This window comes from Oncorhynchus mykiss, chromosome 26, assembly GCF_013265735.2.
Source record: "Oncorhynchus mykiss isolate Arlee chromosome 26, USDA_OmykA_1.1, whole genome shotgun sequence".
In the NCBI taxonomy this organism is placed as follows: domain Eukaryota; kingdom Metazoa; phylum Chordata; class Actinopteri; order Salmoniformes; family Salmonidae; genus Oncorhynchus; species Oncorhynchus mykiss.
This window is the reverse complement of record NC_048590.1, coordinates 22,572,417-22,585,742: the sequence shown is the minus strand read 5'-3', so window position 1 is coordinate 22,585,742 and position 13,326 is coordinate 22,572,417. Positions and strand designations below refer to the sequence as shown.

The 13,326-nt window shown below is 44.8% G+C and overlaps 1 protein-coding gene across 1 annotated transcript in view; it reads left to right on the top strand.

Annotated features, from left to right (window-relative positions):
* LOC110506416 (N-acetylgalactosamine-6-sulfatase-like) overlaps nucleotides 1-13,326 on the top strand; it is a 26,892-nt gene extending 13,566 nt beyond the window's left edge. The window contains exons 7-11 of the mRNA XM_036963515.1: nucleotides 2,661-2,797; nucleotides 3,062-3,164; nucleotides 5,389-5,510; nucleotides 11,634-11,751; nucleotides 12,392-13,326. Of these exons, the coding sequence (XP_036819410.1) occupies nucleotides 2,661-2,797; nucleotides 3,062-3,164; nucleotides 5,389-5,510; nucleotides 11,634-11,751; nucleotides 12,392-12,397 (486 nt within the window). The 3' untranslated portion in view covers nucleotides 12,398-13,326. The remainder of the gene's footprint in view (nucleotides 1-2,660; nucleotides 2,798-3,061; nucleotides 3,165-5,388; nucleotides 5,511-11,633; nucleotides 11,752-12,391) is intronic.

The following is a 13,326-nucleotide window of genomic DNA, read 5'->3' as shown; positions in this document are numbered from 1 at the left end:
GTCTCCTGATGTACTGGCCTGTCTCCTGGTAGCGCCTCCATGCTCTGGACACTACGCTGACAGACACAGCAAAACTTCTTGCCACAGCTCACATTGATGTGCCATCCTGGATGAGCTGCACTACCTGAACCACTTGTGTGGGTTGTAGACTCCGTCTCATGCTACCAGAGTGAAAGCACCGCCAGCATTCAAAAGTGACCAAAACATCAGCCAGGAAGCATAGGAACTGAGAAGTGGTCTGTGGTCCCCACCTGCAGAACCACTCCTTTATTGGGGGTGTCTTGCTAATTGCCTATAATTTCCACCTGTTGTGTATCCCATTTGCACAACAGCATGTGAAATTTATTGCCAATCAGTGTTGCTTCCTAAGTTGACAGTTTGATTTCACAGAAGTGTGATTGACTTGGAGTTACATTGTGTTGTTTAAGTGTTCCCTTTATTTTTTTGAGCAGTGTAGATACTTTTGTGCCTGTTTCCTCCAGCATCTTGACAAGGTCCTTTGCTGCTGTTCTGGGATTGATTTTTATTTTTTGCACCAAAGTATGTTCATCTCTAGGAGACAGAACGCATCTCCTTCCTGAGCGGTATAATGGCTGCCTGGTCCCATAGTGTTTATACTTGAGTACTATTGTTTGTACAGATGAATGTGGTACCTTCAGGCATTTGGAAATTTATTCCAATGATGAACCAGACTTGTGGAGGTCTACAAAAAAAAATTCTGAGATCTTGGCTGATTTTTCGATTTTCCCATGATATCAAGCAAAAGAGGCACTGAATTTGAAGGTAGGCCTTGAAATACATCCACAGGTACACCTCCAATTGACTCAAAATATGTCAATTAGCCTATCAGAAGCTTCTAAAGCCATGACATAATTCTCTGGAATCTTCCAAGCTGTTTAAAGGCGCAGTCAACTTAGTGTATATAAACTTCTGTCCCACTGGAATTGTGATACAGTGAATTATAAGTGAAATAATCAGTCTGTAAATAATTGTTGGAAAAATTACTTGTGTCATGCACAAAGTAGATGTCCTAACCAACTTGCCAAAACTATAGTTTGTTAACAAGAAATTTGTGGAGTGGTTGAAAAACAAGTGTATGTAAACCTCCGACTTCAACTGTAGCTCTAATGAAAGTGTTACTTGTTAGTATTGAGTGACAGAGAGTTTTGGGAGATGTGTTGGAATAGAGAGAAGAGGTTGACGACGGGAGCCGGGCACAGGTTCAAATTCCCCCGGTGACTGAGGGGCTGCGGTGGGATGAGGCTTGCTGGCTGGGATGGTGGGGGAAAGGGGGCTGCTGCTGCTGTCACAATACCCTTTGTTGTGTTTATCAGCTGGGCGACATGGAGCCTGAGTGCATTAGACAGGGATAGCAAGTCTGCCACGTCAGATAACTACCATCAGGGTTTAACCAAGAACCACATAGACAAAAGGCTGGCAAAAAGAGAAAATACAGAAAGAAATGTACCGAATGGAGAGAAAAGTATAAATGGAAATAAATGGGAGATAATGAAATGGTCTCTTTCAAATATTTCAGATTTTTTTTAAATGTTTTGCATTTTTTTGGTGGAGAATTTAGGGTTACCTGTGCTACCTGGTAGTCAACTTCATTAATTGTCCTTTTTCTTTTTTTTATTCCGTGTGTGTGTTAAGAGTCAGAGTGCAGATAATGGAATGTGTTGCAGGGCCCTTTCTGGCTGGTGCAGTGGCTGCGGGAGAAAAAGGAATTCATTTTTGTGGTGTGTGTGCAGGCAGCTGATAGGAGCATGGAGGCACATGGCGGCGCAGCTGCTCTGGGCTGATAGCACTATCTGATTGTGAGCGTGCCGTCTCCCTCAAAGGGCTGCTCAGGAGAGAATGGAATGGAAGATCAAGGATGACAGTGAAAAAAATTGCATTTTATCTGAAAATAGTTCAAAGTTTATAAATAAAATAAAGCTCTTCACAGGGACTGGGGAAGGGAGATAAAACAGCTAGCGCTAGCCCGGGCCTCATCTTCTCTCTTTTTCCTCATTCCCCTTTTTCTCCTAATTTACAGAGGCGTTTGTGAGGTTTATAATAAACCTGCGAGCGCAGATTATAGAGGAGACTGAAGAAATGCATCATCAGGACCCCCCCCCCCCCCCCCCTCCATCCCATCCGCTGTAACGGTGGACTTTCATAGGGGGCGCATGCACGCTGTTTGCCATTGTGCTGTCATGTTGGGTTTCATGCATGGAGAGGGATCCCTTGGATCAGGCTGCTGGTGTATCACAGCCTCCCAGTAGTGTGAATCACTGTGCTCTAAGGAGAGGTTCTCTCTGCTCCCCAGCCCTGCTCTGATCACGGCGCTTCACAAGGTTGCCGCGCTGCGCTGTTCAGGATCCTAACATGGACACTCACTGCGGCTTTGGAGGAGACGCTCATGCATTTTGACAGGATATTCATTGATTAAAGCAAATAAAGTGTTGTAATTTGGGAACAAAGTTTTTAAGATTTGTAATTAAATTGATCGTTTGTGCATTGTTCTGGCGCATATGGATGCCCATGCAAGCTATCTAACTTCCTACAACAATCGCTGTTAAACTTTCATGTCAGCACCCTTAGACAATGAGATTCTATCTGGGTTTGAATTCCAGTGTGTTACGGTTAAATACCAGGACTCTTTCTCCCATCTCCAGGTGAGCCAGCAGCTGGGGACTGTGGTGGATCTGTTCAGCACCAGTCTGTCTGTGGCTGGCTTCAGCGTTCCAGACGACAGTCTCATAGATGGACTGGACCTCAGCCCTGTCCTCCATAACAACACACTCATCAACAGGTTAGAGCTCGCAGCTGGGAGAGGCGGTAGCGGTGCCCCCTGTAGGGAGGCTGCTGGCTGGGGCCCAGGGAGAGGGACCACCCTGGTGGATAAGGTGTTCCACCAAGCACATAATGGGATGAGCCATGGCAGCGTGGTGGTGGGGAGCGAGGAGGCGAGGGAGGGCCAGGCAGTGCAGCACGGGGGGGGGGGGCTGGAGCTGAGGGGGGGCTGCTGCTTATCACAGGAATCCAGCAGTCACCAATCCCATTTCACACCCAACAGGCCCATCTTCTATTACCGCGGCAATGAGATGATGGCAGTCAGGGTTGGGCCTTACAAGGCCCACTATTGGACGTGGAGCAACTCGTGGGAGGAGTTTAACCAAGTGAGTCACTCTCAGTGACTGTAGTGTGTATTTCGCTCTCTTGCTGTCTCTCTGACTGTAGTTTATCTCTCATTGTCTCTCTCGCTGTCTCTCTGACTGCAGTTTATCTCTCATTGTCTCTCTCTCTCCGACACACCCTCAACCAGCCATCCACAGTGCTCTCCAAAAACACACATTTGGTAGTCAGTGTTATCTTGAAAACAGCTCATCAAGTGGCTGTTGTGTACATCAGTGGCTAATGAATATTAATGAGGACACCCCACTTCACCAAAGTACTATCATTCATCAGCACTGGCTGTCGCTGGTGGAGCATTCTCCCCTCCTGCTGAGTATCCCACTCCTCCCTCCTATGCCCTGAGGAGTGAGAATGTGTTCTCTCCTCCTCTTGTCCCCCTTTAAAATGTGTCCTGCTCCTCTCCCTCAGAAACCTCTGTTTCAAACGTGCAAGTTTGCATTATGCCCCATCGGTTGCTTAAATTGCTCTCTCCTAGAGGGCCGCTGAATCAATAGCAGCCTCCTTTATCAGCTCATGTGAACTGGAGTGGAACTTCACAAATAATGGCGTCTGATTGCCTGTGTGTTGCCTATCGATTGGTGTGTGCGTGAGCGTGTTTGTAAATGTGTGTGTCTGCGAGCAAAGGATGGTTTGAAGGGGAGGCTCTGGGTCTCCAAAGCTGACTCTGAGAGTTAATGTGTCGGTTCTTCACCAGAATGGGCAGCAGGCATTCAGAGCTTTACAATGACGCTTGACCCTCACATCTCACCCGAGAGCATCCATCACACAGAAAAACCACTCTTTATTTCAAGCGGTTTTAAACGGGTCTGAATATTGTGCTGAAACATTGATCCATCATTCAAGCTCACTATTTTCTCACCAGTTGTAAGTAATGTGGTGTATTTACTGTTTATGTTACATTTAAGATAAAACAAGGATGGTGTGTCTTTTCTGAACTTGAAATTCAATCATGGCTTAATAGCCATGAGCTCTACTGTGATTTTTCTGGTGAAATCCAGGAGATTCAGTGATGTGCAAAATTAGACATTTCACAGGGTTAAGTGGTTTTCATTAGAAGCTCTTGTTGGATGGTGTGGTAATGGTGTGAGGTATTATATTGCTTTGGGAATGGGAACGGTCTGCATCTGATGTTATCTGCTCGGACTTGTCTTTGGTGGGTAGCATACGTTTAATATGACTCTTTATAGAATATTTTTCTTTGAGGAAAATATGAAACCAAAATTCTACTTTTGCATTCCAGTTTATGTCAATTTGATTCTTCTTATAATGCTGGCTACTTTACTCCATCTTTAAAAGAACATTGCTGTACGATCTGCTATCTTAATACCATGAGAGATATGGAGTTCTGCTGTGTCTTTTTCTTGGATAGAGATTAAAAGGGCTTTCTCACAGTCCAAAGGGATTTAGGCTCTTTTACATTTCAAAGACCAAAGCACAGAGACTGCTTCAGGACACTATGTGGGCAAGTCTGGATCATAGTGGGCTATGCAGTGTACTGAGGTAAGGTGTGTGCGCTCGTGCCTGTGCTCCTTTGAGCGTGACTGCTTGTGGTCCCAGAGGGGGGTAGGTAGAGTGCCTTACAGATGAGTGCTCTCTCAATATTAGTCGTGTTGCTCACAAGGGCACCTGAGAGGTATCCCCAGGGGGTCTGGAGGGGGCTGTGACTCAATCAGCCTCTGTCAGAGCCAGGCTGCTACCCCAGAGGAGGGGTGGAGGGGAGGAAGGTATAGAGGAGCAAGCCTGCACACTTTTGGGGGTCGACAGGACAATCGTAAAGGCCATGGCCCCACATTCTGACTGGCAGATAGAGTAGCCACATAGGTAACAGCCACAGGTATACCGTAACCCCAGGGCAGAGAGAACAGGTTGACAGGTTTGAAGTGAGGAAGACATGATATTATATACCAAACAGATATAGTCACACACATTATACACCATGTACTGTACACATCTACACTCCGCTCCCTTGGACAGATTCCTCCATATCCTCAAACAGAGAGACGGCATCAGGTTCAGGTGTGCAGTGAGAGTGTCGGTCTGTAGGTGGACATCATTGACAGTCTTTTTAATTGAATTTTCTTTTCAAGGGCACTTTCTCAGGGTCAGTTGAAATAGGTTATCTGTTACCACAACAGTCTCCATTGTCCTCTGTGAAGTGGGCGTTAGAAGCAAAATATCAATTGTGTGTATGTGTGTCTACTCTAACAGGGCATTAACTTCTGTCCAGGTCAAGAGGTGGCAGGCGTGACCACCCACACCCAACAGGAGCACACAATGCAGCCACTCATCTTCCACCTGGGGCGGGGCCCCTGGGAGAAATACCCTATCAGGTGAGTGCTCACTAAAACATACAAAGATTCCCTGGTGTACTGTTAGATTGTACTGAACGTAAAGTGAAAAGCAAGGGAAATATAGACAGGGCTTGGGGTTGGTCAGCCAATCTCCACACAGCTCAACAAACAGCAGGCCTCTGGTTAAATAAGAGAAGACAAGTGAGGAGGAGGAGGAGGAGGGGGTTGTAGGATGTTGGTGGACAGGATCGATGAGATCAATACTGATCCAGTTGTGGGAAAGCGGTGCGGTGAGGACTGAAGATTGATCTTTGCAGACCCAGACTGGCTGATTAAACACTATTCTTTGTGATTGCAAATAGCTCTTTAAATCTCACTGTCTTGCCTCAGACCCACTGCTATAAGTTAAAATTGCAAGACAAATTGTTCTCATATAAATCGAGAGGGAGTGCTGTGTCATGGACTTCGAACATGACCCCTTAGTGGTGTAAAAAACAGTTGGGTGTTTTATTTAGAAGACCTTTTAATTTTTGTCTATACATTAAATGTAATTGTGATGGTGTAAAAATGTGGACAAAAAAGGCCTTAATTGGACAAAATAACCATTATTCGGTAGCAGGGAGCCTAGTGGTTAGAGCGTTGGGCCAGTAACCAAAAGGTTGCTTGATCGAATCCCCTAGCTGACAAGGTAAAAATCTGTTATTCTGCCCCTGAACAAGGCAGTTAACCCACTGTTCCCCGGTAGACCGTCATTGTAAATAAGAATTTGTTCTTAACTGACTTTCCTAGTCAAATAAATGTTAAATACATATATACAGTGGGGAGAACAAGTATTTGATACACTGCCGATTTTGCAGGTTTTCATACTTACAAAGCATGTAGAGATCTGTAATTTTTATCATAGGTACACTTCAACTGTGAGAGACAGAATCTAAAACAAAAATCCAGAAAATCACATTGTATGATTTTTAAGTAATTCATTTGCATTTTATTGCATGACATAAGTATTTGATCACCTACCAACCAGTAAGAATTCCGGCTCTCACAGACCTGTTAGTTTTTCTTTAAGAATCCCTCCTGTTCTCCACTCATTACCTGTATTAACTGCACCTGTTTGAACTCGTTATCTGTATAAAAGACACTTATCCGCACACTTAATCAAACAGACTCCAACCTCTCCACAATGGCCAAGACCAAAGAGCTGTGTAAGGACATCAGGGATACAATTGTAGATCTGCACAAGGCTGTGATGGGCTACAGGACAATAGGCAAGCAGCTTGGTGAGAAGGCAACAACTGTTGGCGCAATTATTAGAAAATGGAAGAAGTTCAAGATGACCCTCGGTCTGGGGCTCCATGCAAGATCTCACCTTGTGGGGCATCAATGATCATGAGGATGGTGAGGGATCAGCCCAGAACTACACGGCAGGACCTGGTCAATGACCTGAAGAGAGCTGGGACCACAGTCTCAAAGAAAACCATTAGTAACCACACTACGCCGTCATGGATTAAAATCCTGCAGCACACGCAAGGTCCCCCTGCTCAAGCCAGCGCATGTCCAGGCCGTCTGAAGTTTGCCAATGACCATCTGGATGATCCAGAGGAGGAATGGGAGAAGGTCATGTGGTCTGAGACAAAAATATAGCTTTTTGGTCTAAACTCCACTCGCCGTGTTTGGAGGAAGAAGAAGGATGAGTACAACCCCAAGAACACCATCCCAACTGTGAAGCATGAAGGTGGAAACATCATTCTTTGGGGATGCTTTTCTGCAAAGGGGACAGGACGACTGCACCGTATTGAGGGGAGTGTGGATGGGGCCATGTATTGCGAGATCTTGGCCAACAACCTCCTTCCCTCAGTAAAAGCATTGAAGATGGGTCTTGGCTGGATCTTCCAGCACGACAACGACCCGAAACACACAGCCAGGGCAACTAAGGAGTGGCTCCGTAAGAAGCATCTCAAGGTCCTGGAGTGGCCTAGCCAGTCTCCAGATCTCAACCCAATAGAAAATCTTTGGAAGGAGCTGAAAGTCAGTATCTGGAGAAGGTCTGTATGGAGGAGGGGGACAAAATCCCTGCTGCTGTGTGTGCAAACCTGGTCAAGAACTACAGGAAATGTATGATCTCTGTAATTGCAAACAAAGGTTTCTGTACCAAATATTAAGTTCTGCTTTTCTGATGTATCAAATACTTATGTCATGCAATAAAATGCAAATTAATGACTTAAAAATCATACATGATTTTCTGGATTTTTGTTTTAGATTCCGTCTCTCACAGTTGAAGTGTACCTATGATAAAAATGACAGACCTCTATATGCTTTGTAAGTAGGAAAATCTGCAAAATCGGCAGTGTATCAAATACTTGTTCTGTGTGTGTGTGTGTGTGTATATATATATATATATATATATATATATATATATATATATATATATATATATCAAATTTTTTTCACTTTTTTATTGGCAAAGACACTCAGAGATGAACAAAAGCATGACACACATTCATATAGTTTCCATAATGATTTGATGGGGGAATACAATTTCCTATTATCTAGCTTTCTCTCTGATCCGTCTTCATTCTCCTTAATGTTTTCTTCAGTCGGATTAGCTCCTGTCCCCCAGGCTGTTTCCCACCCTCTGGCTCCCTCCCTCACCATCTCGCTATACGTCTCTCTTTCTTCCTCTCTCACTTTATCACTCTCTCCTCTCTTAATCTCCCCTTACTCCCTTTCTCACATGAAGGGAGATGGAATAATTAAACATTCATGTTGTTTTTGATCAGCCCATCTCATCTCTGCTCTCTTCCATTCAAGCCGCATAATTAAAAACAGACAAATCTATAGCCATGTTGTGTTGGAGAGTTAATTTGGCCGTGTCCCAGACTTATGGAGAGGAGGAGCTGGTTTGGCACCTGGAGAGAGGACCCTGTGTCCCCTCTCCCCACTCCAAGCGGGTGGGGGTCATTGGGGTGGACCGTGAGGTCACAATATTCCAGCCCCATCTCTCCAGCCCCAGTGATGACACCCAGCCACTATCCACCCCCACTGCCATCCCATCTCCTCCCTCTCTCTGTTTCCTTCTCTCCTGTCTGTGTGTCAGGCAGGCTGCTGGCCATGTGCTCCTTGGGCATCCAGCTGGACCGGCTGGCCGTCATTAATCTCTGTCTGCACCTAAAGAGCCACTTAAGATGATGTAGGGCCTGTCTGCACGCATACCTTCAGTTGTGTGGCAGGCTGATACTACAGCAGTAACACACGCTGCCCAGGCAGTCGCTCCACTGTCCCAGCCTCTTAGGATACATGGACACACTCACTAGAGACCTGCTGCATGAATCCAGGGGGATATAGAAGATGCTTTTCCATTCATATCTGAATTAGGATATTTCATATTTTGTCTTTATCTCATTGATCTACAATAACAAGACACTCGCAAGCACACAGAGATCAGCATTCTACCGCTGTGAGATTTAGACAAAACATTTATTCAGATTGTCAGTGAATTTACGGTTAAGCGTTTTCAGACGGAACATGAGCACATGAACGTTTTCTTATTGGTCCTCTTCTATTGGTGTGGGAGATGACTCCTCCTGTGGTTAGTAGATCAGTGGGAAGGTGTGGCTGACTGGGTCCAGTGTATAGTAGGACAGCCCAGTTCTTCCTGCCTGTGTCCCAGTGGGACTGAGACTTAGCCCTGCCTCCTGCTGCTCCGGCTCACTTCCCCTGGGCCCTTGTCACCCTGTGCTGAGCACTTAAGTCCCAGCCAGCCTCGGGCTAATGTAGCAGGCAGCCCTGCACACTCTGGCCTCATCTGCTGCCGACTAGCACTTCAGCCCCCAATCAATAATCTTCACCGATTCGCTCAATTTCCACAGGAGGAGGAGAAAGGGCAGAGGTATTTGATTGTCTCTTCAATTCCCTCTGCTTGATGCCTGCTGCTGTGTGTGTGTGCGCACGCGTGTGTGTGTGTGTGTGTGTGTTCGCTCTACCAGTGGGGTTATGAATCACTAATCAGAGTGTAGTGACACACCTGAGCAATGCCGCCTTCCCCCTGGGTGTCATGCATTATAAATCAAAAGAGTTCATTTGCATGCACCGTTATTATTATTCCAGTTTTTGCTTTAACACCAGTGGGCTAAGGGTTCTAGTAATGATAATGAGGCTGTGCTGACTGGAGTTTTCTTTGTTTATTTGTGGAGAGGGAGGAGAGAAATACATATGTTTTTATTTATATATTTTTAGGGTTAGGGTGCTCAATGCATAGACAAAGAATAGTATGTTGACACAAAAAGGGCTGAGTGTACACTTTGCACACCACATGAAGCTGCTGAGAGGAGGACGGCTCATAATAATGGCTGGAATGGAGTTAATGGAATGTTGTCAAACACATGGAAATCACCACGTGTTTGATGAGTTTGATACCATTACATGATTCCGTTCCAGCCATTCCTCCCCAAATAAGGTGCCACCAGCCGCCTGTGTTGCACACTGTGTTTGGTCCCGCTCTGATGTATGGTTCTAATATTTAGTGAGATAAAGCAGCTTCAGAAGTTATCTGAAAACGAATCACAGTGATCAATACAGAGCAGAGAACAGATAGGATGGTAATGAAATCTCCATCATTTTGATCAAGATATTGTCTTTGGTCCAGGAAGCTGAGTTTGTGATTTCAAATACATACATAGTCAAATTTAATCTGAAATGAAACACTTGTTTCTATAGAAACCTTTACTCATTAAAGATATGATCAAGGCCGTGGTATGTTGTGTTTCTGGGTCATTGCACAGTATTGCGTCACCACGCAACCATAAGAAATAACCACCAAGCCAAGGCAGAGAGCAGATGGTAAGTTTAGACCGCCATGGCCTTGTTAAGGACCTAAAGGATGAGTTGTGGTGGGGAACACTGGGGCAGTAGAGTAGTGAAGGTGGGAGAGCAGAGGGTGTGAATATAGGAGTAGCACATGGCTGAGGAATAGGGGAGCAGGTGCTATTGTGTGTCAGAAGCCCCACTGCCCTCTGGGAGGTTGAGAGGGGGGGGGGGGGGGTGTGGAGGGAAGGGGAGGTGGAGAAGGAGGAGGGGAGATGGAGGGGATAGGCGGTGTGAGCCGGACAGGGCCTGGGGTTATTACACTAATTGACACTTCACCTCACGCACACCCTCCCCAGGGGCCAATCAGAGAGCTGGCTTTGGGGAGGGGCGGGGGGGACGGAGCTGGCACAGGTGCTGCTTGCGACTGTATTATGGGTGTAATTGCACTGGTGATATTTGTCTATCCACGTGTCGCGCCACCAACCGCCCACTCCACCCAAATACACAGAGCCCATTAACCCTACAGGTCCTATTGAGAGCAGACAGAGCAGTGTTCCTTTGAAACACTTCAGGGCCTCTGCGTTTTACACACTGAATATAATAATGCACAGAGGTGCTCCGCCGTGTCCAACAAGAATAATTGAGAGACAGGGGATGGGGAACATGGCCAATCCTGCTGAGAGGGCTCCCCAAAGGGTGGGTGTGTGTGTGTGCGTGCGTGCGTGCGTGCGTGCGTGTGCGTGCGGGCATGCTTTCAAAAGGCTCTCGTATGAGTTAAGCTTGTCGGCTTTAAACTGTTTCAGTCATTAGTGTGTACATTCGCTATGGATTACATCAGTTGTTTAAAGGCAGGCAGGTGTCATAAGTCATTTTAGGCTGTACAACACATGGAAGACTAAGCTGTAGATTTATGAAACTGATTTATGAGAATGTTTTACTAATCATACAGAGATTGTTATACACTGGTCTATATTGTAGGCCTGCTGTGTTTGTGTGTGAATGTGCATTTGTGTGAGCAGTGACCTTCTGTCTATGTGCTGTGACTGACATCTATTCTCTATGTTAAATTGTATAACCACGCTATTGGTGTGTTGTGTGTGTGTGTGGGAGAAGGTGAAAACCTGAGTGTTTGTCCTTGACCAAGCTCTGATTGGAGAGCCTCATGCATCTGTTCAGACATTTTAGGTGAATCTGTGCATCTGTGTTAGTGTGTGAATACAAGATGTAGCCGTATGCCTTTACTGCGCTGTTGTAATTCTGGATGGTGTGACCACATGCCAATATTGACAGAATGTTATGTTTGTATGTGTGGTGAGTGTTTTGCACAACTACTTACGTCTGTGTGTTTCTCTGCAGTGCTGTGACTAAGGAGTACCAGGATGCACTGAGTCGGATCACAGCAGTGGTGGAGAAGCATAAGAAGGGTCTGGTACCAGGTGTGCCCCAGCTCAATATGTGTGACATGGCTGTCATGGTAAGATCAATACTACACAGAATGTCCATTCCCCATGTAGCCTCCTTTAACTTGTTTGATATAATACATTTTGTTTCATAGTATTGTTCTGTGGCTTTTGTTTTCAGTGTTAACATCTCTGACTTGTGTGTTCTTTCTCAAAGAAAATTATTTTAGAAAAGAAATTGATTAAGATCTTGCTGTAGTGACTCCTTTTCTCATTTCCTTTATCTTTTTATAATGCTGAATGCTTTCAGTAAACTATGTGGGCACAATTTCAGATCTGTTTACCAGAGTTATTTTTCTTCCCTTTGTTCGTAAAATAATAGACTATCTTATTGTTATTTGTGGAAAAACACAGCAGTGTGATTCTTGGACCTTTTGTCTCAGCAACTGTTCCTGTGGGTTTTAAGCTGCTTTTGGAAAAAAATAGGGAGTGTCTGTCTCATTGGTTTTGGTTTTTACAAAACAGCTAAAAATGAAAATTGCTTTCTTTGTATGCTCATTGCTGAAGCAGTTTGTCCATGATTCTGAGATCTGTGTATCGCGAGTGTAGCAGCAGCTCCCCCATGTGGTTTCCTTGGAGAACATCATTTTAATCATGTTCAGCTCAGGTGCATGCATGTGTAAGAATGTTTTCTGTGGTTTCTTTCACTGACAGAACTGAGCACCTCCAGGATGTGAAAGGTTAGGAAAATGCTTTAAAGCCCCCAAGTCACAGCCGTGGAAGTGTGACTGGCCGCATTAGCTATCTGTTTCAGCGCCACCCTGGAAAAAGGGAGGATGTCAGCGAAGATGCTGCCTTGATGAAGAGACATTTTCAGGAATTCAACTTGAATTTCTATTAGTTTTTAACTTGTAATGTTGAAACAGAACAACATATGGTTTGAATGGAGGACGTTAAAATGGGATGAATGCTTTCTGGGTACCATATGATTATTAATTGAATGAAGCTGATTTGCAATAGCTTTTTTTTAATGATGCCATCTCTGTAGATGTTTTCTCTCTCTTTACTTACTTATACACTACTGTGGAAGACATTGAAATAGGGCAACAACAACAAACTGTTTTAACTAGAATAAAACAATGTTTCATTTTTATGCAACGTTGTTTTTCAAAATGTTCTTAATCTTAACAGATGTTTTCTAGTGGGCGGCAGATTGAAGATTTCTGCGTCAATCGATGGGTCGTCACTTGCTTCCACTGTCACAAAGTCATATCAATAATAATTTATTAAACTTCGAGCGCTTTTTATAATAGAAATCGCTTCGTAAACAACGCGTCGTAAACAAAAAACAAACAAATAAACAAGCAATATATCATGACAGATCAACCAAAAGAGGCCAAGTGTTTGCTTCATGCTTTGCAGATGGAGAGGGTCATCAGTTCGTGGCTTGAGCGGAGGGAACTGGTCAGACGATGGTAAATGATGGTGATGAAGTCTGCTGATGATCTTGTACAGGGCAAGTCTGAACCAGCCCGAGTTTTATAGCCACTGGAATTCTCTTCCACTCTGTGAAGCATCTACTTGGGATCGGCATTCCTCTCACTATTATGAGAGGACAATTATATTATAGCTAAATCCCGCCTATTTCT